This window comes from Drosophila arizonae, chromosome 3 (genome assembly GCF_054131065.1).
Source record: "Drosophila arizonae isolate 15081-1271.41 chromosome 3, UAZ_ARI_1.0, whole genome shotgun sequence".
NCBI classification, from domain to species: Eukaryota; Metazoa; Arthropoda; class Insecta; order Diptera; family Drosophilidae; genus Drosophila; species Drosophila arizonae.
The window spans coordinates 23,337,177-23,361,726 of record NC_142923.1 but is presented as its reverse complement, the minus strand read 5'-3'; the positions used below and the strand labels follow the sequence as shown (position 1 = coordinate 23,361,726).

General features: G+C 34.6%; 2 protein-coding genes and 3 pseudogenes across 3 annotated transcripts in view; 1 reads left to right on the top strand and 4 right to left on the bottom strand.

Moving 5' to 3' along the window:
- Positions 1 to 6,350: 6,350 nt before the first annotated feature.
- The window catches only part of Ddr (discoidin domain-containing receptor 2), a 177,832-nt gene continuing 159,632 nt past the window's right edge, over positions 6,351 to 24,550 (top strand). For both annotated transcript variants that reach the window (XM_089465370.1, XM_089465368.1), the window contains exon 1: positions 6,351 to 6,851. The gene's annotated coding sequence lies outside the window, so the exon portion shown is untranslated. The remainder of the gene's footprint in view (positions 6,852 to 24,550) is intronic.
- On the bottom strand, positions 10,952 to 11,913 carry LOC108609548 (arylalkylamine N-acetyltransferase-like 2). The gene has a single exon (XM_018001270.2). The coding sequence runs from the start codon at positions 11,700 to 11,702 to the stop codon at positions 11,061 to 11,063; it is 642 nt and encodes a 213-aa protein (XP_017856759.1). The 5' UTR covers positions 11,703 to 11,913; the 3' UTR covers positions 10,952 to 11,060.
- LOC108611116 (arylalkylamine N-acetyltransferase-like 2 pseudogene) lies at positions 13,149 to 13,997 on the bottom strand (annotated as a pseudogene).
- On the bottom strand, positions 14,428 to 15,323 carry LOC108611120 (arylalkylamine N-acetyltransferase-like 2 pseudogene; annotated as a pseudogene).
- LOC108611117 (arylalkylamine N-acetyltransferase-like 2 pseudogene) lies at positions 15,981 to 16,871 on the bottom strand (annotated as a pseudogene).

Genomic DNA, 24,550 nt, shown 5'->3' with positions numbered 1-24,550 from the left:
CACACGATATGCAGGTGATGCAGGCGCAGGTAGGGTAAGGAAGGAGAGGGTGCTAGGGGGCATGGTACGCCCGCTGGCGAGACAGCGTGCTGAACCCAAAATACGAAGCACCCATACACACACAAGCGGGCACCTACACAGACGAATACTCTCACACACTCACACACACACATAGCTTCAGTCACAACTCTCGCGTCACAATTTGGCAAAAAAACAACAATAAATATTGAGCACACATATCACACATGGGCATACTCATTCACTCGCACACACACACTCTCTCTCACACACACACCCACACGTTGCACAGCAAATTGCTTAGCATACTTTACGGCTTCAATTGGCAATTGGCAGCCTTTGAATTCGTTTCCCGGCACCATTTTTGCTCGACATGCCATTGGCAAGACGCTTGACATGTCTGTAGGCGGTGGGCGTGGGCGTGGGCAATGGGTGTGGGCGGCGGACGGTGGGCTGTGGGCTGTGGGCTGAAGTGGTTACCCGAGCCGTGAGCTGTGCGTCCTGAGCCTGGCGCCTACCTGGCACCTGACAACTTGGCAAGCTTTATAGCTGTTGTTGTTGTTGGGATTTCTACCTTTTTCTTTTATTTTTCCCTTCTTTTTTTTTTTTGGGTGCATGTTGCGGCTGACTTGGGTTTAAAGCCCACAACAGTTTTTGCGAGAGGTGGAATAAAAGTTGCGATTGATTAATTAAGTAGTTTTAAAGAGTTGAACAGAGTGCGCTGAGACAAAGTTTTTGTCAATTAAGTTGGAAAATATTTAAAATAGTTTAGACAATGCAATTATAGCTGAGTAACTTTTTTCTATTTATTTATCACAAAATGGATTACTTATATAGTTATATTATAAGGCTTTATTAAATATATTGAATTCACTTAAATCAGAAAAAAATAATAATTAATGACTTTATGACAGAATAGAAATATTTCTTCTTTTTTTTTTAATTATAGTAATATATTAATATTAATATATTATTGAAAAAATATACTTTATCAAGAAATAATTATCTGGCTTTTCGAAATTCGAATACTATTTATATTTATGTAATTTTATCATAATATATGTAATTTTCTTAGAAAAAACAATTAAATTTAGAATATATGCAATATAAAAAATTCCCCAAAACATCGTTTGAATATTATAATTTTATTTATTATTAATTCATTTTTAAAATATTAACTTTTATATTAAATACTACATATTTATAAAAATTTATACATATATATATATATATATATATATATATATATATATATATATATATATATTGTTATTTTAAATTTAAATTCTGTATTGCCTGTTTCATAAATACAAATTTTTGAATAATTTTTTGTAAATGTTTTTATATATTTCATTTTAAACATTTTCGCTTGCGAAAAGTTGCTTTAAATGCGACTACAAATTATATTTTGGATTTATATTACTTTAAAATATTATTTAAAATAGAAAATACAAAATTTCTAAAATTTAATTTATGAAAATACTTAAGAAAAGAAACATTTTTTTTTTTTTTTAAATTCTAGAAATTTTTATTTTAATCACTTTCATAAAAGTAAAAACTATCAACGATATGCTTTGGTGTGAAACCATTTATAAAACTCACGTTCTCAATTATGATATTTGTTTTAACTTGTCTTCGGCTCTCCTACAGATCTCTAATCTTAATGATAAATGACTTAAGGAGAGAGATCTGCTATTATGATATACAGCTCCTACAACAGCTGCTATGTCAGCCTGTCTCTCAGCGCTCAAGAGTGACGCGTCAAGATTTGTTGTTTCCAAAATTAATTGTTTAGATATGCTTATTCACTTAAAATAAAAATGTGGAAAAATAAAGTAAGTTTTTGAGCACATCTTTAAGACAACTGCTCGACGGACCCTCGCCATAGGCCAACTGTCTTTGGTCTGTGTGGCAGCTGCCGTTTAACTTCCGTCTACAAGCCTCACACACGCTCTCCAGCTGGAACTGCGTCAGTTTTGATTGAAATATTGACAGCAATTTTTGCATAGTTTGACGATAAGTTCACCAGCTCAACGAACAGCAAAAAGCAAAAGCAAAAACGAGAGTAGAAGAAGCAAAAGTGGAGGCAGAAGCAGAATCTAAAGCAGAAGCATTACCGCCACAGCTAAACAAACTCAATTGCAATGTGGCTCATGTGCAATGTGCTGAAAACTTTAAAAGTAGGCAGCGGGAGGTGAGGGTGAGGCAGCGAACGCTGGCAGCCAGGTACAGGTACTCCAGGTGCCCACTCAATCGAGCCTGAAAACAGCTTATGACAGGTTGCCTTATTATGGCTGTCAGGGTTGTCAGGGTTATTAGAAACCTTTTATGCTCGCACTCGCACTCACACTCACACACTCACACCTGAGGCGTAGGTGCCCAATATCTTCATTAGGCTGCACATGAAATGTTCACGACTTTAAGCGCTTTTCCATTTGTTATTTTTTCCCTTTACTCTCTCACTCTCTTTCGCTCCTTGTATTTGATATTTTTTAGGCCTCTGACGGGGGGCGACAGCTCAGGTGTAAAATAGTTTGCCACGTCAGTTGGCAGCGGCGTATTTTGTTGTCGTCTATTTTTTTTTCTATTTTCTGATTTTCTTGTAGTTTTCACAGTTTTGCCTTTGCCTTTGTTTTTGTTTCTCTTTATTTTTATTTTTTTGCCGTCTGTGCTATTGATTTTCCAACACTTTTCGCCTGGCGCATTTCTTCATAAATGTCAGAGAAACCACTTTGATGTCTTGACTTTAAGACTGCCTACATACCCACACACACACACACAAACACATACTAGATGGACAGATATGAGCTCTTTAGAATTGTATTCCCTTTTTCCATATTTCGTTTTTGTTCAACTCACATGTGGCACTTTGATGTGGTTCTGTCTGCGGCAGTTTTTGTCAAGTCACGGCTTTTAATCCCCTGAACAGGGTTTCGGTTCTCTTCTCATCTCAATTTTTTGTTCTTCGGCTTTGCTGTAGGTGTTGCCGTCTTTGGATTTTGGGCATTTTTACAAATCACTTCGACTAATTGTTTTGGGACGCAATACGAAAAATAAAGCAAGCAGACATTTGAGAAATCCTTGAACCGAAGGTCAACTATGGCTTCCATGCCCAAAGTCCTTTGACTCTTGCAACTTTTTTCACTGTCATCAGCTCAACGAAAACTCATCAGACAGTCCATAGACTTAGAGTTACAGTACAAAAAAAAAAAAAAAAAGCAACTACAAAAACAAAATTGCTCTGCTTAGACACTTGTCCAAGAACTAATTCCAAATTCAAAACTCGTGGGCGCCAAAAGATTTTCATCTAAAACGAAATTCAAAAGTTTCAAACCATTTGTAAAGAGATATCAATGGAATAAGGAGGCAACGGGATCAGTTAGAGAAAGTTTATTTGCTGGAAATCGCATTAGACTTTGCTTAATTAGCGATAAATGAATTAATTCATTCAACTCAGTTGAGCAACAAATATTTAAAGAATCAATTTAAATGTAAATTTAATATAATCTGTAAAAATTTTATTCGTATAGCTCTTAATAAATTAATGAAAAAACTCAAAAATATATTAAAATTAATTTTTAAATTACATAATAATAATATTTAATTCATCGTGAAACGAAAAGTAGAACAATTATATAATAAATAATTATAATCTAATATAATAAAACTAAAATAAATAATTTATAATAATATATAAATTTAAATTTAAAAATTAATAAAAAAAAAAAAAATAAATAAAATCATTACTAAATCATATAAAGGGAATTCATATACTAATATATAAATATTATATATAAAATTAAAATTAGAAAAAAATATATATTTAAAATACATTTTGGCAATTATATTTGATTCCAGCTATATTCAAAATTAAGTATCTGAATAAAAAAAAAAAAAAATAAAATAAAAATAAAAAATTAATTATACAAACAGGATTCATATAATTATGCATGAATATTATATACAAAATTACATATTACATTTAGAAAATATCCTGTAATAATCCAGAAAATAAAACTTTATTTTATATAATCTAATATTAACTTTTTTTTAAGTGCAATAATAATTATTTTAAACATAATTTATTAATGCTTTAATCTACGTCTGTTTTGCATTCCACAAGAATTGAATATTCATTGAGTTTTTACTAACAAAACTTCACAAATGGAATATATTAATATATTAAAATCAAAAAGTTTACTTTGCAATTCAAGGCCAATTATCGTGTGATAATAAAAATGCTATCATCCACAGATCGTGCACAGAACCCATCGAAACTTTTGCCAATCGAACAAACAAAAGTGGAGCAGCGATAAGCGGGGCAAAGCAACTGTCGGCACTCATACGCCCCCTGTCGATGAGAATACGCGTCCCGCAGCATAAATTCATAATGTTTCAACTTTACGTTGATAATATTTCGTTATGTCAACAGATTGATATGCACTTTCTTCTTTTAATTTTGTCATTATGTATTTTTTTTTTTTTCGATATTTTTTGTTTACATTGAAAACAATTTGAAATATCTTGTGTTTGTCTTGGAATTTGGAGTTGCTAAGCTTTTGGCGCTGCAACTTTTGACAGCAGTTGATTGAATGCTATAAAGGGGATTACCACGCTATGTGCAACTACGTACGGTTATCTGGTGTCACACATACACACACACACACTTACACTCCAGCTGGCCCTAATTGCTCAGACGCTTAGTCAAGATATGAGGTGGAAGTGGGAGTGGCACATAGAACGAAGCAGGTGTAAATTGTGACTTAAAATTAATTGAGGTATGAAAAACAAATAAATAAATGAATAATTGTCATGAAACTTCACAGGCAACAAGGCAGCTATTGTTGAAAATAGAAAAGTTTCTATGCAGATAAAAGAGACTTTTCATGAAATTAATTTTTATACATATTATTATTTAAAATTATAGAGCAAATAATAGAATAGGCAAATAAGAATTGAAATACAAATCTATTTTTGAGCTTGCCTATTAGAGATGAAGTAAGAAATATTTTATATAACACATAAAAATAAATTTAACACGTAAATTCTATATAGTTTATATGGAACATATTATATCATATCATCAAAAAATTAAATAAAAATTATAAAAAGTAAAAATGTAATAAATTAAATAAACAAAACAAAAATAATAATAATAATAATAATTTAAAAGAAATAAATAAATAAAATTAAATAAAGCATTAAATATTATATAAAAAGTGAAAACGAAATAAAGAAAATAAAAAGAAATTAATAATAATAATAAAGCAAATAAATAAATGAAATTTGTAGCATATCCGGTCAAATAATAAATATAGATAACACAGCTGAAGCCACTTCGGCCAACCCCTTCCACCTTCCATCATAAACTCATCTCATCAACAGGCAGGGAGCCAGGCAACAAGGCCTCCATGCCCATATGCTATGAGCAACAAGACTCTGTGCAAACGCTCTCTTAAAGCGGCGTGCCGTTTGCCACAACGTTCCGTCTTATACGCAACGTTTCGGTAATGAAACGCAGCAGCATAACAAGAGCGCATAGAGCGAAGAGCACAAGAGATAAAAGTCTGCGCTCTTTCCTTGGATTTACTCAAAATGAAGTAAATACAATGTAACGTTAAGGTGTTTATTTTTTTTTTTGGCTGAGGCAGCAAAATGTAATCAATAATATTAAATATTTAATGTGGCAGGTGGAAATGAAAAAAATGTATAATTTATGAACTACGCAAATCATTTGCAGAAAAATAAAACAATATGTTATTGCATTGATTTGGAAAAATTTAATAAAAATTAAATAAATAATATTATTTAATATTCTTTCCTCTTCAAAAATATAAACAAACGCCAGGCTTACCTGTGCTCTGGCACCTGGCCGCCTAGCGCCGCACAGCTATGTACTCAACATCCACTCACGTTCCACATGCAACAACTTTGCTTGCGCTCTTCGTGCGGCCGTGTCCCTCTCTTGCACTCTCTCTATCTCTCTCTCTGTTCGCTGGCTTCGTTGAGTTGCGCTGTAAAAGAGTCGCATACAGGTGCACGCCAACAGCGACTACCTCGCTCTCGCGTCGCTGGCACCTACAGAGCCGCCCGCCCACACACAGACACCCGCACACATGCAATGACATGCTCTTCGTTTGCCTGTTCACTCGTTCGCTCTCTCTCTCTCTCTAGTGTGCGCTCTGTGTTGGCAGCAGGAAACGTCGCAAGGAAATGCCAAAATGTTCAACGTCCATTCGTTTTCGCATGTGTGCGAGCAACTGTAACTGTATGTGTATGTGTGTTCGTGTGTGTGTGTGTGGATGACATTGCGGCGCTCGTTGGGGCAGCGCCAGTTGTCGGCTAACGGTAGTCGTTGCGAAACTTTTGCTGGAGTAACGTGTCGCGCAATTGAAATTGGCGGCGTTTTCATCGTCCAGCGCCAGCGTCGTCTCCAATTCGCGTGCTCGCGACTTTTTTAAAAACGTCTCCGTGTGTGTGCGTGCGTGTGTGTGTGTGCGTGAGTGAGTCTCAGTGCATGTGTGTATGTGAGTGAGTCTGATTCTGAGTGTGTGTGTGTGTGTGTGTGTGTGGGGCTGCCAATTAGTGTGTTACATTTGTGCAACAGTCCCGTGTACGTGTGCGTGTGCGCGTGTGCGTGTGCGTGTGCGTGCCCCATGCTGCATGCGTGTGCGTGGGGCGCCGCAGTCGCGAGACCAGCTTCAAATTTATTAACATATTTTTAAATACAAAATGCAAATCTCGAATAGCTCAACTAAAATAATATAAATAAATATATATATATATATATATATATATATATACATATACAGCAAGTGGAACCTTTCTCCTAGGTAAGCTTAACCCGTAAAACAAACTTCTAACGAGCTTTTAATTCACTTTGTCTTGCCTTCGTCCGCTCAAGTTTTATTTGTCCTTTATTTTCTGCTATTTTTTTCGGTTTATTTATACTTGGGAAAACTTTCTACGAAATTCAATTTTTGGCCAGGGCCCTGGAAAATGGCCAGCAATAGAAATTTTACCCACAACGCACGTTTATGGTCATTAAACTGAATTAGATCAAGTTAAACGATGTCTACAATTAGATTATGTGCAAATGAAAACACGAGGCTCAACTGCGACTATTTCCTATCAATTCAATTAATGGCAACTGCGAGATAAGAGCTTAAAAATAAATTTAAAAAATATCCATGTACATTTTGTGTCTAATTTGAGGTTGAACTAACTCTTGAAAAAATAACCAAACATTGCCGTTCTCTACTCCTTTATCCACTCATTCTCTCATTCTCAGTCATTCACTAAACTTTAAAATTAGTTTCTTTAAATATTAGCTTTAGGCAATGATATTATATTATATCATATTATTTTAAGCAAATTATCGAATCAATTATGTTTATCATCCACTTCAATGATGAAATTTATAAAAATATTGAACATTTATTGGTTAATAATGTCATCATGCACTTATTTTCTGTTCAATTAAATTTCAAAATACAAAGACTTGAGGCTATTATGCTAATTACCAAAGACAATATTTTATGTATGAAACAGTTGGAGCACTAGTTTTTGCTGCTTCAAAGATAAATTTGATCAAGTTGGCTGTTTCGAGAAAAGCCGTTAACTGACTCATTTGTGGTTATTCGGAGCTGCTGCAGTTTTTTATTTGGCGACTTGGCTAAAAAAAGAACCGAATATAGAAATAACGCCAAATTAGATGTTTTCCGGCTTATGCATTATTTTTGTTAGTTATGTTAAATATACTAAATTAATATATACCTCATCGGCCAGGTAATTTTTCGATCTACAATTTAGCATTTGCATTTTTTTTTAATTTTAACTAATTGTACATGTTTTATATACGTTTGAAGTTGAAAAAATAAACTTTTTTTTATGTTAGACACTGTATAAAGATATATATGAATAAATAACAATATTATTAAAATAGTTTCTTTACATATATATATTTTTTCTTTTAGTAAATTTTGCATATTTATTTTAATTATAATTTTTTTTTTTTTTTTATTTAGTGTAAAACCATTTACATCATAATTTAGCACCTAAACAGCACTTGAATCATTTTCAGTATTAATAATAAATAAAACAAGTTAAAATAACACTTTAATTCATTATCCATCCATTCCATTCATTAATCCATCCAAAACTTGAACCATAAAAAACTACAAAAGTTGTTTAGCTTTCAACAATAATAAATAAAATCGCAAATGAGTTGTTTTACAAGACAAATCAAGTTAAGTCATCAACAACAGAAATGTATATTTATTTTTGATGCAAATATCTACGATATATAATAATAAATTTCAAATGAATATCTACTTTAATGAATAGCTGAAAACAAAATCATAATTATAGCAAATATATTCTTGTAACATTATGATAAAACACATTGTAATACAAGCCTAATAAATTAATTAACATATTTATGCTGACAGCCGCATGGAAGATCATTCAAGATTCGTTTTATTAGCCATGTCTACGCCGTGCGCTGTAGCTAATCCAAACACCTCACAAATTTAATAAGCTCTATTCAGCGGCGATGTTTCCCTTCCAAATCAACCTTCGCAACATGCTAATTAATGGCTAAGAAACAAACCAAAAACTTTGACAAATATGAAATGACAAAATTCAATGAGCAGCTGAAAAAAAAAAAAATAAAATAAAAAACGACAGCTGTAAAGTTTACAGTCCACAAGAAAAATGTTGACCCAAGTAAATTAGCGTGAAAATTCCTGAACAGAAATATTTAGTTGATTATGAATGCTAAGAGGCAAAGTGTAGAAGAAATACCAGAGTTAGTTGGAAATGGATGCGGAGTGCGTGGGAAAACGTGTCAAACGGCAAACTGGGAAAATTGTGGCAAGGTCAGCAGCAGACGGCGACACGCCCCAAACTCACGTGTAGCACAGGGCGAAATGCAGTTGGTTTTATTTTAGTTTTAATTAAAAAGAGCAAAAGTGACTTTTGAAATGGTCAAGAGATAAAACTGCAATAACTATAAAGAGCAGTTTAAAACGGAATTGACGATCGACAGTTGGGTTGGCTTGGCTTGGCTTGGTTTGGGTGGTTGGGGTGGTTTGGGTGGTTTGGGTGGTTAGCTAGCAAGAAGTCATGCCATGCTATGTGGGGGACGCACACGCGTCAATTTGTTAAGCGGGTCACGTACGAGCCAACCCTATTGGCCAACCCAAGTGCCACACAGGCCTCTTCCGTTCGACGTTTTCTCTATCTATGTGCGAGTGTGTGTCTCGGTGTTTGTGTGTGTGTGTGTTGTCATCAACACGAATATAAAAATCGAGAATTAAACTCGATGAAAATGGCAACAACTTTTGCTGCCCCACTCAAACAACGCCCCATACGAGTAGCGCTGCTTCTGTTGCTTTTGTTCTTCCAACAAATCGATTTCAATAAAGTTGAATTTTGTTTGGTATTTTCTTTTTTTTATATCGTCTTTATGGGCAATGGCTTTAAAGGCCGCTGCCAAATGACGCAACAAATTAAATGTCAATAATTTAAAATAATTACCAAAAAAATACAAACGCTATCAAAGCAAGTAAATAAAATAACGTTTAACAGTAAATCCCAAGGCCAAATAAATTTTCAACAATTTTTATGGCTTTTTAATCTAATAAAATTGCCATAAAAAATAAGCAAAGGCAAGATAACCGAGTTGAGAATTGGCTAAATAAAAGTAAATCAATAGCAGCATAATTTAAAATAAATAAATGCACTTTAAAGTCGAATAAGAAAGAGCATAAAACAAATAAACAGACAAAATGTGATGGGAACTTTCACTGCCACTGCGATTGCGACTGCAACTGCGACAGCGACTGCGACTTCACTTCATTATTGTCAAAGGGTTAATGGCTGCGTGCCCATGACATGAAAGGGTTCGCTGCACTAATGACCTGCATTTTGCATGTGAAATGGGCGCAGCCTGAGCCCATTTTGAGGGTTGAAGTAGAAGGGTTTGGAACAGCAGCTTGGGAAATACATACGTGCATATCTATCTGCGAGAGGGCTTGAGCATGCTCCAGTTCAAATTACAGAATTTAGCTAATAATTATTTGATTTATTGCAATCAAAAGTCTCATATCTTTAAGTTAAGTGTTAAATTTAAAATGATTTAAAATTTTATACCCGCTCGAGGTATTGAGGTATTTTGGTATCTGTTATAAGTATTATATATTGTAAAAAATTATAGTATATTAGTTCAAAGGAAGCCTAAATATATTTTGAATCAATTAAACTATAGTCCTAAATTTATGTATTTTTTTTTTATTTTTTTTAAATTTTTTTATTTATTTTTATTTTTGTTTTATTTATTTATTTTTTTTACGCTGTTTTATTCTTTCTGAAAACCAAATTGGGTTCCTGACCTTGTATACAATACTTACAAATAATGTCGTTGCAAATATAAAACATATATTAAAAATATTCTTTAAATTATTTATTTAAAAATAAATAAATTTTTAAATAATTAAGCAATTTTTTTGTTCTATTCACATAAATGAGAGTCTACATTTATGTTTATAAATTTAATTTAGGAAAAGATTAAACATCACTAAACCGAAAATCTCTATACAAGCTGATAGATGTAAGAAAATAATGTGAAGCAGTAGAGGAAAAACATTTCCTTCAATTTTTAAGAGCTGTACTGAAAGCTTCTGTAAATTAGGTGTTATACCCATTGAAGCTGTGGCACACTCGAAATTAGGGATTGTGTAATAGGCGTTGCTATTTTTGAACCAGGAACGACGCTATGTAAATGGATGTGACACTTACTCACTTATTTAGAGCTATAAAGTAGTTGATACAACTCCAATTCCAATACGATGATATAACATAATATATTATAATGAAATATAAAATAAATAAAAATGTAATGAAATTTCTACCCCAAAAATATAAACAATAATAGTTAAATATTTTACTTTAATATTTACAAACAGCATTAAACTAATTTAAACTGTATTCACGCATCTCATCTCTACATTGCCATGGCCTAGCTCTTAGCACTTATATGCCTACAATTTGATAGCCATTACGGTGACCGCAGTGTGCGGTGCTGGTGGTTGAATCACAGCGATTCCCTGGTCATCCCTGTAGTCCGCATAGGGCACTGACAGCACACAATCCATGCCCAGGGCAGCCATCACACGAGTGGAGTAGAGGCTGGTGCAGGTGGTGAATAGTAGAGGTAATCCCTTGGCACGACCCAAGTCCATTAGGGCACTGACAAGCCGCCGTCCCAGGCCCTGACGTCGCACCGCCGCATCCACTGCCAGTATGCTCAAGTACAGGGTATCGGCCACGTTGTAATGCTCAAAGATTCGCGCTCTGCGCTCCACATCGGAGAGGAAGTAATGAACATGCTCAATTAGCTGCTGCGGCTTCTGCTCATTTACGTCGAGCCAATTCTGTTCCAGATCGCTGGGCCGCAGTATGCCAGCGAAAGCCACGCCCACAATGCGCTCCCCATCGAGGGCAACGAGAGAAGTGCCCTGACGTATTAGCGATAGCCGATACTCTCGCCTCTTTGGATCATCGTGAGCCACCGGCTGAGCACCTGGCGTCTGCATCAGCGGCTCCTGGCCATAAAAATGATCGCCCAAGAAACGAGTTGCCTCCTCGATATCAATCTCTTGCATTAATCGAACGATCACCATGATCTACATTCACTAACTGAATGAATTTGTTAAACACTAAACGAGCTTTTCTATTGGCCTTATCGCTAAGAGCTTTTGCTCTGGAAATATTTCATTAATCGAACTGATAAACAATTGTTAGTGTGGTCATATTGACAAATTATTACGCATAACAATAATTCTAAAACTTGGAAACACGAATTTGATAGCAGCTATAGAAATTATAGAAAATATTAATTGGAAATAATCTAATCTTGAACTAATCTTGAAATCGTTTACTACAAAATTGTTTTTTTTTTTTTTTTTTTCATTTATCAGTTTGAAGTATTAGCTCTTGAATACAAATGAGAGTCCCATCTTATCCACATTTTTGTTTAGTATTTTGTTTTTAGTATTTTTTTTTTGTTTTTTGTTTTTTTTTTGTTTTTTTTTTTTTTTTTGTTTACAGAATTGTCCCAACATATATAAGATCTGATTAGATTTTTACTCACATGTACTTTTTTTTATTTTTATTTTCTTATCAGTCGGTAAATAGGAATTGTAACAATTCCCTTTATTCAAGCAAACAGTGCCTAAAATTCAATTCAGATATCATTAAGAAACCAAAACAGAATTAATATAAATGTGCGAAATCAAAGCTGTGATGTTGTCATCATGCTGCTTTAATATTTTTATTATCATGTTTATACTGCTACAATAAAAATTGAATTTAAATTGTCTTTTACTTTTCCGTTTTTTGCCTGTGTTGATTTGGCGATTCTTATAGAGCTAACAATCATATTTACTCATGACAGCAAATAATAGCTTTGTTTACTTTTCTTCATATTGGGGTCAGCTTGATAAGTTTTTGCATAAATTATCAAATGCAAAGCATTTGATTATTATGTCTCAAGTCTGAAATGGCTCAGCTAGGAAAAAAACACATTATTGATAAACCTCAGCGCAATTGATTACCATTAAAACTTAATATTTACTTAAGTTGAGAAGTATCTATTTAAGTATTATTTTACTAGATTCAAAGTACAAAAATGCTCAATTTCTTAACTGAAATAAATATGTTAAACGGCTCAGAGAAAACGAAAATAATTATAATTATTTAAAATTAAAAAAAAAAATTGTATGTAATTTTAAATGTTGGATTTCCTTTCCACTCTTTTCTTGTAAATTTGTACAAAAAGTAATTTAAATTTAAATATTTGCTTAAGCAAGTCTATCTAGAAGATAATATATACAACGAAATTTCCATACACCCCAAGCGCAGCTGCTGTTCGCAAGAGCCAGGGTATCTACTGGTCAAGCACACCATAATTATTATTAATCTGATTTCACGAACGCTTGCAATAATTATGTAGGGTTGTTTTCTGATTGCTCTTATCAATAAAACCTTTTGGCTTATATACATCACGTTTTCAAGAATATACGAATTCATACCACACAGCGGGAGATTAATTATAGACTCAGCAAATTATTAAAAATAGAATTTTAATCAAATCAAATTAAACTTATAGAGCCTGCTGTTCTCCGACTAGAAAAATGTCTTATACAGTCCCGGACTGTACAAGGGCATTTCCTGCAGCTTGATGGCCATCACACTCGCCTCGGTGTGCGGCTCTGGCGGCCGAATAACCACGTTGCCATCCTCATCCTTGTAGTCCGCATAGAGCTCCGAGTGCACGCACTCCATGCCCAAGGAGGCCATCAGGCGCGTCGAGTACTGGCCCGTGCAGGTGGCCACCATTAGGGGATAGCCCCTGGTTCGGCCCAGCTCCATGAGCGTAACGACAAGCCGTCGCGCCAGTCCCTGACGCCGCATCGTTGAGTCCACAGCCAATGTCTTCAGATAGAGAGCATCTGTGACGTCATAGTGCTCAAAGAACTGCGCGTGTTTCTTAATATTGCACAGAAAATAATGAATATGCTCAATCAAGAGCTTCGGCTTGCGCTCATTGACCTCCCGCCAGTTCTGCTCCAGATCGCTGGGATGCATGACACCAGCAAAGGCGACACCCACAATCCGACCCTCTCGACTCTGATCGACGGCAACCAGAGAGGTACCTTGGCGCACCAGCGACAGCCGATACTCGCGCTTCTTTGGATCGTCATAGATCAACGGATGATTGCCGGGCGTCAGCATCAGCGGCTCGTGCCCATAGAAATGATCGCGCACAAAGAGGCTGGCTTCATCGATATCATCGATTTTCATTTCCCGCACAATCGTTGTCATCTTGCCAGCTATGAAAACTAACTGCAGCTCTCTGTCAATTTACGGTTTTATGACAGCCATTCCAGTGGGCTTATCTCAGCAGATAATAAAACCTAATTACCTGTACTTGAATTCAAGTTTGCAAACTCTAAACATATTCAGGCACCTACATTGCAGAGATAGCACCACTTGACTGATAAAACAGCAAACGTTTGCCCGACTCCACTTGCATATACCCTATAATTCAATCAGCTGAAATATATTTTTTAATACAAGTTGAATCTTTCTACTCATAGACTAAATCTCGTCTCATGTTTTATATAATCTCTCATATAATACTTGATCTCTCTAGTTTTGTTATCGATTGAAAATGTTATCGGAAATCTTATGTAAAATTATATTTACTACATCTTTAGTGCTAGAGTTTCAAAATTTTAAATATAGATTCCTATGTATTTTATATAATTTTAATTTTTATAATAATCCACCTCCTCCCTCGATGCAAATCTCAGAAAATTTTCAAATAAAACTGATATACATACATCATTTCATATAATCTATTGTTTTATTCAAATTTCGATCTCTATTTTTCAACCAAAAATTGTTGATTATTTTCAATACATATATACCCTAATATACCCTACAATTTCAATACCATTACACTGGCTTCTGTGTGTGGTGCTGATGGCTTAAATACTATATTGCCATCGTCATCTCTGAAGTCGCAATAGTTTTCCGAGTGCACACACTCCATGCCGAGCGACGCCATCAGCTTTGTCGAGTAGCAACCGGTACAGGTGGCAACCAACAGTGCGAACCCCTTGGCTCGACCGACATCGACCAGGGCCGTCACCAGTTGTCGTCCCAAGCCTTGGCGCTGCATCGTGGCATCCACGACGAGCACCTTCAAGTACAGACAGTTCGAGACGTTGTAACGCTCAAAGAACTGGGCATTTCTCTTGATGTTGGTCAGAAAGTATGCGATGTGTTCCATATATTTCGTTCGTTTCTTGTCCCTCAACTCATTCCAACTGTGGTCCAATTCATTTGCGCTCAGCACACCCGCATATGCCACGCCCACAATGCGATCGACGCCCGTGCTCCGATCGACAATAACCAAGGAGAGGCCTTCCCGTACAGCCGACTCATCCAAACTGGCATTCAGTCGCTCACATTTGCCATATGACTCCAAAAGCGGTTCGTGTTTCATAAAATGTTCCCGAAACAAGCGACTCGCTTCATCGATATCTTTTACAGTTAATTTGCGCACGATCGTTGTCATATTGCGAGCTTCACTCTCAAACTGAGCACTGTTACAGAGCTTTTGTATATAATATTCTCTCTCTTATTGTAGGCAGCTGAAGAAACTGCGAATGAGCTTACAAGAAAGCTAAAGATAACGAGAACTTAAGACGACAAAGATGATCTGTAATCTGAGAGTCTTTTGTTCAGAGATAATATATTTATATTATATACGTTGTGCATATATGTTTGTATATATATCAGAAACTGGTTGCTCTGTGACTTGCATATTTCGTTGGATTTTGCATTAATTGATTGATCAACTGAAACAAAAATAGTTCGGCAGATGTATTTATCTTTAAATGATGATTGATAAACTCAAGTAAAGTCTGCTGCTGTAGCGGAATATCTACAATATTCCATATTCGACTAATGATTCTATATATTGCATGTAAGATTTTGTATTAAAGAGTTTGGGAATATTTAATTTATTTTTCGCTTATAACAATGACTGGCAAAATCTTTTTGCTTGCAATGCCTCTATAGTATTTTGAAAAAAAAAAAAAAAAAAAAAACAAAAAAAAAAAAAAAAACAAAACAAAAATACAGTACAGACATATTGTTATTGTTTGTTGACAACAACTATAGTTCGTTTTAAATAACAAAAAAAAAAAAAAAATTATAATAATAATAATAATAAAGTTACGGCTTATCAGCTCCCAACTTAAGTATGAATATGATAATAAATTATAAGTTATATTAAAGCATAAGTGTAAAAAGGCATCTGAAAATAATTTGATAAACAATACATTCAACACACATTTATGCTTTTCATTCCAAGTAAAAATAAATACTCGAGTAATAATTTATATTTATTTATTTCTTAATTATTATTGATTTATAATTTTATTTAATCATCTATTACACACTAAGTTCACTGATAATTAAAATTAACAAATTTGTGACTTACTTATACATATATTTTTACCAATGTAGATAACAAGTATATCGAGTCATGGAATAAACTGCTCAGAGTTTTATAACCATGATACGTATATGTGTATGTGGTGCAGGTGGATTGAACACAACCTTTCCGTTGTCATCCTTGTAGTCCGCATAGGCCTTCTCGTAGACGCACTCCATGCCCAGGGCTTGTTTCTGGCGTGCCGAATAAAAGCTGGTGCAGTAGGCCACCATCAGGGGGTAGCCCTTGGAGCGACCCACTTCCATGAGCGCGGCAGCCAGACGTGCGCCCAGTCCTTTGCCACGCATTGAGGCAGCCACATTCGTTACGTGGGAGTAGAGTAGCTTGGAGACATTGTAACGCTTGAAGAGATTGACTTCGATTTCCACTTTGGACAGAAATACCGCAATGCGTCCCCAAGTATTTGGCTCCATGGCGGCGGCCTCTTCGCGATGCTTATCCAAATCGCTGGGGACCTGTGCACCAGCCAGCACCAAGCCCACAATGCGTCCATCATTGTTTTCATCCAGAGCCAAGAGGCAGGTGCCCTGCTCTATCATGGAAATGTGATATTCGTCGTTCTCCTTCTCATAGCATCTCTGCACATTCTCGCCCGAAGACGCGCACAACGGTTCGCCATTATAGAAATTGTTGCCCATAAATAGCTTGACGTTCTGATAGTCCGACACCTCCATAATACGGATGAGTATGCCATCTTTTGTGCCCAGCGCGCTTGACATGTTTAGTATTTTGATTTGGTCATAGAACTAACTCAACTTTTCGCCTAGCGCAACTATATATATGAGGTCTAATTGAGCTCTTATCAGTGCGAGGCGTGTGTATGTAGTATATATGTATATTATATTGCACGCTTTTTGACAAACACTTTAGACGACGTACACTTAATTTCAATTCGAGTATTTGCTGGACTGAGCACTTATCAATGAGTATGAAATTAATTTCACATGGAAACAATATTAAAACTTTTTGCTACAAATAATCAGAGCTATGATGACTATTTATTGATGAGATTTCCATACACGTTTTGATTTTTTTTCATATGATTCAGTATTTGGCCAGATGTTATAGCCAAGGTTTGGAGATAATAACGTAGATAATATGGAACGCTTTGAAAGGCGTGGTGTGACTTTATTCATATGAAATGGAATATAGAATTTTATATTCTTATTATAGAACAATATGATATATATAGTAGTAGTATAAGAGATAGTAGTTTAAACGTGCAACTTGAAAGCTTTAATGATAATAGAATCATTTTTGATTATAGTTTGATATGTCTCAGGAAGAAACTAAACAACGAAAAAGTTGCAAATAAATAAACATATGAAAATCTAGGAACTCTACTCTAAATCAAATTTAATTTGTTCTATTACAACTTATATGATTTTGAAAGCATGCAGCTGAATTGTTCATAAAATACTTCACCGAGAGATTTAGAGATCTATCGCGAACTTTGGTATAGGACCTCCACCTGGAACTTCTCCTGTTCCAAAAACTGGAGACAGAATGCAAAAGGTAATTTCCCACATGTAAACCAAATTTTTCTGTCTTGAAACCCTATCACTAATCCCTAAATAACATAAAGTCTAATAAAAGCCAAAATCTTTCACCGTAGAAATAAAGTACATCTAACTCTTAAATTGCCTATAGTGCAGCCCTTTATGCAGCTCCCTCCTCTTTGTCTGCATCAAAAATCCAAAAATTAGAAACGCTTTAAGCAGCCACAATAACAGAGGGGAACAGACAACCAAGAAAACACTGAACTGTTTGAGTGGGAGGGCGCCCTGTGTGCCGTCGTTTGGTCTGGACGAATGCCGGCAAATTCCCAAACTGGCCAAAAACCAACATAATTTACATGTCTGCTGGATAACTTCGACAGAGAGAAACAGTGCAATGTGTTAATAAAGGGGCGGTGGGGGAGTAGCTCCAGGGGAAAATGGGGTACTCCGTCTGGACCTGGGCAGTCTGTACAAGCCAAACAGTCTGTTGGCCATGTTATGCCAGACAAGTTACAGTTGTTGCTGCTGCTGCTGGTGCTGCCGTTTGTTGCTCTTGTTGCATGCTTTGCTCGTCGTCAGGTGCTTAAAGACCCCCAAACTGATTCTCTTCAATTTGCCCGTCGCAAGTTTATCAAAGTTAATCAGAAATTAAGCAGTCGGGAGCTTTTCATGCGCTGCTGATTGAAATAAATTGTGTTAGGCGATTTTAAATTAATTTTTATTAGCTCGCACTTTGACACTGTTCAAAGAAAATGAAAAAAAAGAAGAGAACTACTACGTGTATATATGTATGTATTTAAATACATCATAAAAATGTGATATGCTGAAGCCGCAGGAGTTGCACAGTTTGTGACGCCCACTCGTGCCACGCCCAGTATGCAACGCGCTGTTGCATACTTTTAGGTGGCATGCACAAGGCAAAAATTTTGCCTCAAATATTTGCACAAGTTGCATTTTTGATTTATGTTCGTGCAACGTGACCCAAATTGTTGCAGGTTGCACAACTAATTAAAAGTGAAAAGTTGACAACATTCTCCAGTAAAAATTTTGTATAAAGTATACATGTATAAAAATCTCTCTCTCTCTCTCTCTCTCTCCGTATATATTATATGGTATAAAGCTCACACTTTTGTTGTTGTTTTTTTTTTTTTGTCCATAGCCCGATAATTTATGGCGCACATTTGCTGAAAAAGTTGCGACCACAGCAGAAAATTATTAATGAAAATTCAATCAAAGTTTGCGCGCGCCAGTGCCACGCGGCATATGTTCTATATATATATATAGTATATTATACTTGCAACACACACACATGACATATATGCCCCGAGCTGTGGCACATCGGCGACCTCGAGTCCGCCCGACCGCCCGCACTTGTATCTTTGTCTGGGTGACCCTAATGAAGATTAATTCAGACCAAGCGTCGCCCAGTGCTGCTATGTGCTCTTGCTTCCTCTTCAAAATTAAAAGAAATAAAATTCTAGTCTAGATGACGCTCTAACGAAGACCGAAGAGCACCAGCGACGATCCCAGATGTGAAACTACTTGCTCACTGCTGATTAGGTTGACAACAATGCCTTGAACCAAGCAAACAATTTAATCAAATCATTTTCATTGATTAAGATTTCTATCGTGATACTGGAACGACCATAAACCCTATAGAACGACTGAAATTTGAATGTGGGCAGTGCATGAATAATGAATACACTATTTAGAAGAGGGTTTTGAGAGAATTTTAAATAAAATAATATGAGAAAAATAAAACAGTTCTCTATTCTAATAAAGTCGAAAAATTATTATGAATATTCAAACTTAATTTAATATTTTGAATTTATTTATTTATTTATTAATTTGTCGATAGATTTTCTTCATTTTCCACCCAAAAATTATATAAAAAATATATAATATTTAAAAAAAATGCAAGCATTAATATATGATTATTAATATTGACTTAAAAAATTTCTAGAGGATTAAATTCATTAATTGCAGTAAAATAACTGCGGTAAACAATACTCCTTAAATATATTATTTTATTCACTGACCAAGAAAGATTGTTTTAATGTCTGACTTCACGTGTATTATTATTATTATTATTTTTTTTTTTTATTTATTTTTTTTTATTTAATTGTTAGAAAATAGAAGAATAAACAATATTAAATAAATTCTTAGCTACAAACTATTTATATATATATTTTTTTTTTGTAACACAATAAACAAAATTTAATAATACATATTTCATATTATTATTATTTTTTATTTTATTTTATTTTAATTTTTTTTTTTTCCGAACGTTGTATATAAGCCAATAAAGAAATGGAACTAAATTAAAAATATATATTACATAGAAGAATAAAATCAATATATGCATATATAGGTAAGTTTAGAATTTAAAAAAATTAAACATTAAAAAAAAAAAAACAAAAAAAAAATTGATTGAGAAATCAAATATGAAATGAAAATAGAATTTTTAATAATGAAATTCTTCTTATATATATTTCAACAATGAACTGCAATAACTTAAGATAATTATGTCGCAACTTTTGAACTTAACGCAGTGAAACTAAATACTTTACACAAAAAGTTAATCAGGCAAATGTGAGGGGGAACATTTGCCACTTGTGCCACTTGATTTCGATGATATGGTTGGCAATTAATTTATTAAACTATTTTCTGATGCGACGTTGGAAGCAGCCACCGCGGGGTATCAAAATCTTCAGCCTCGATTTTTTATCACTCAGCCAGGGGGTCTCACTAATTAGTAAAGAAAAACTCGACCCATTGAAATAGGCAGAGCGAAGCAAGTGCAGGGAGAGACTCTAGCCAGAGGGTCTGCCTCTGCCTCTGTCTCTGTCTTTGGGTCTGGGTCTGGTCTGCCTACACAATGTGTAACGCATTATTATAATGCCAGCTGCCTACTGACTAACTAAATTCAATTCAATTCGTTTATCTGATTTTCTTTCAAGTGGTCAGTGGCTTCGTTGCCGACTCGCTCTTTATAATTTTTCCTCTTTTTGTATGAATATTTATAAAACACAAAAAAAAAAAAAAAAAAAAAAAAAAAAAACCTGAAAAAAAAATAACTCTGTGTGGGGCATTCATTATTTATGTTTTCTTTGTGTTTTCTTTTATTTTAAATAAACAATTTTTCCAGTTTGTTTATTTACTTTGCATTTTTCAGCGATTTATTTGAGTGGCAAATTAATTTGATAAAAGTGCGTTGCAAAATGCTCAAACATAAATAAAAGCGTACACTAGTTTAATTAATTCCATAATTTAAAGAAATCCCCATTAGAGAAAAATTTCTGAAATTTGGTGCTTAGAAAGTTGCTTACTTCAATTTTTTTTTATCTTTTAATAGAAATTCCAATTGCATTAAAAGACTTCAACTTGACTTTGAATAAATGTCAGTGCATATAAAATCTGTTCCATAAATATAACGACTTTAATATTTAATATGTTTAGAAAGCATCTTTAGCAAAACTTTGCAAATTGATATTATGAACTTTTGGAAAGTATTTTGAAATATTTATCAATACCTATCAAGCAATCTGTTGCTCAGACTTGTATTGTCAATTAAAAATTTGAATAATTTATTTACCCCCTTTCAAACCTTATTTATTTTGGAGCTGAAGCCCACAAATACCCATGTCAAAATCTATGTCTACTTTGGGTTCTTTTATAACATTTTTATGTTCTACAAGAACTGCAGACACGATAATAAAACTGCGCAGCTTCTATACAACGAGGACAAGAGCTGCAGAGCCCCAACTCTGCTTGCATATAAATTTGTAAATCGATTTTGAAAACTAACAAAACAAACTTGCTAAAATTCAAAAAGACAAGACAGAGTGAGAGACGAGACGAGACGAGAAAGAGCCGTAAACACACAGGCGAAGGCAAAACTAAACGATATTAATAAACAAAAATGATTTATGTGTCTGCAGCGGTCAAGCATGGAGCTAGGAACTGACCACTGAGCGCTGAGAGAATTGTGAACTATCTGCAGCAGTGTCCGACTGTGGTCAGTAACAACAGAAACAACAAAACAAAAACTGTAGCAGTTGCTTATCCAGCCAGCCGGTCAGCCGGACAGCCGGACAGCCATCCAACCAGTTGTTGTTATCTCGAGCCGTTAATCTAATCAATTGAGCGCTGGGCCTCAAGAACAATAACGAGAGCGAGCACCAGCACCCTCATAAACAAGGCGGTGCGGCGCCTGCGCAACAGGTAGAGGCAAAATGTGTGTACGACAAAAAAAAAAAAAAAAAAAAAAAAAAAAAATGTAAAAGACCTTTTCAGCAATTTGGCCCGAAACTCGATGGCTCTTGGCAAATGTTGATGATGGCAATGCTACACGGGCGTGTGCATGACAAATGTTCTTTGATTTATTGTCAGTTTCAAGTGGACGCAGCCAATGTGCGCGCCTTAACTTTGTCAACATTGGCTAGTAGTAGTTGGTCACGTTCCTGGTGCGGCACTTCATAGACCGTTCGTTCGTTCAGAGGAACGGTTCGCAGGCAAAGGCAAAGGCAAAGTCAAAGGCACTGGCACTGGCACAGTCACAGGCACAGTGACACCACCTGCTGTGCGCATGCTGCAAACATTTTAAAAATAGCACACCAAATGCGCCACAGCGCACATCAAAGTATAAAATGCGCCAAACATTGTTCGATTTTTCCAGCTTCAGCTTTATATATTATAAATATATATGTATGTGGTACATTTGTATACTCATTCACGAAAATGAAATGGGTATATTGGTGTTGTATTTTATTTGTCTTGAATTTTATATATTTCGACTTCGAAGCTGGAATTATAAAGTATCAATACTTTCTCGATCTAGGGCTGTGGCAAATGCATTTCTTTATTTAGAAACTATTGTAATAAACTTCCTAGAAAGCTCAAATTTTGAATGAAAAAAAGGTATATTTACGCCATTTGGGGGCAAATGGGCAAATCTGTATCCTCTACAGCTTTAGATCTAGAGACTAGAAATAAATCTAACGACTAATTTACATCCTCTATTGATTTGCACATAAATAATATATATTCATTAAATAGAGGCGTGGCGTGGTTTGGGCACTAAATGAGTATTCTGCAGTCGGTTATGCTCGACTACAACGTTTTTACTTGCTTTTTTGTATTTTTGCTTGTAATCGGAGCTGGCTACAAAGCGCAGCAACAGACCAAATACATTGCTTCCGCCGTTGAGCGCTGATTTCACATATATACTGTTTATATACATATATGTATATATATTTTATTTTATTCAATTTTTTTCTTTTTTGTATTCCTCCCAATATTTTTTGCCGCCCGTTTTCTGTTGCAGGTGTCGCCTGCATGCACACTTGACATAATGTTGTTGCCAGTTGGCGGCACATTTCATTTCATTTTGGAATTTATTGTTCGCCCTCGGTGATTTCTATATAATTTTATTGCCATTGTGTGGGCGCGCATTCGATTATAGTTTTTCTTGTGTTTTTATTTATTTATTTTTTTTATTTTTAAAGCTTTTTTTGTTGTTCTTATTTATGATAATCGCATTGCGAAATGAAAGAGTTGGTCTATGCATAAAAGTCTATGATAGTACAGAATAAGTGATGTGAATTTGCTGCGCTAGATATACATATATTATTGCTTAAACATATTTATTCAATATATATATATTTCTTTATATTTTTGATTATTTGTTTATTATTAAATTATTTATTTAATATTTATCTATCATTGTTTAATACACAAATTAAAAATATCAATAATTTATTAATTAATTAAATTATAAATGAATAATTAGTACACACCTAAATAAAATGTATATAATTTAAATTTTTTTGTAAATTTTAATTTGTTAGTTAAAAAAAAAAAATAAATAAATTATTGCCAAATTTTATTTTGATACCGACTTAAAGGACAATTAAATTTGATATTTTTATGTATAAAATATTGCGTCTATTTCATATAAGACATAACTTTTCTACCACGCTTAAATAACTAATATGTCATCACAATCAAAGTTCTATATGATTCCCTTGAACAATCCCAGCTGTTATAAATAGCAAAGTAAACGTCCATAAATATGAAAGATTTATAAATACATTTCATATCTCAAACTATGGCATTCAGCGCTCAATCAACAATCTATCGGGCGCATCAATCAGGCAAATAGTGGAGCGAAGCAAAATCAGAAAATCACAGCTAGAGCGATATAGAACAGCAATAAAGCAAAAGCACTAAACAGAGTCAACATAACCTCAATTTGCTTATAGTGGCATAAACTTGGCCAGCTAAATACAATATAATATGGCCAGCAATAGAGGGACAAAGAACGAGAAAAGGGGACAGAGAGGAAAAGGGAGAGAGAGAGAGAGAGAGACAGTTAGAAACTAATCAAGCTAAACTACAATAAGGACGTTGAGCAACAGCAACAACAACTTGGACATAATAAATAGAAAAATAGAAAATTATGATGGAAAATTATGACTTAAGTTGGCGACGTTGTCGACGGCGACGCTAACGTGAACGAAAGTCATTTGTAAAACAGACAACAACAACAACAGCAATAACAACAACTTCAAAATGTTCGCCATGGTCAGTTGTGGTCATTAAGGCTGCAAAGTTGTTGCTTTTAGCTGTTTTTTTTTTTTTTTTTTTTTTTCTTTTTTTTTTTTTGTGTCTTTTGTGTCCTCATATTAATAATAAATATTTATTCAACATTTGCCGTTGTTCCTCCTGACAAGCACGCAGCCATCGAAAATGTGCGAAATTTAACGGGCACGCAAATTGTTAATATTTCATCAGCTAGACAGTGTAGACACCATCAAGATGGCTTAGACTATTAAAAAGATAGTACCGTAACGATTGGCAAGGCGAAAAAAGCTTTAGCTGCAAATACATAATACATATGGCTAAAAGGAATTTCTCTTACAATCAGCCAAGTGACAGT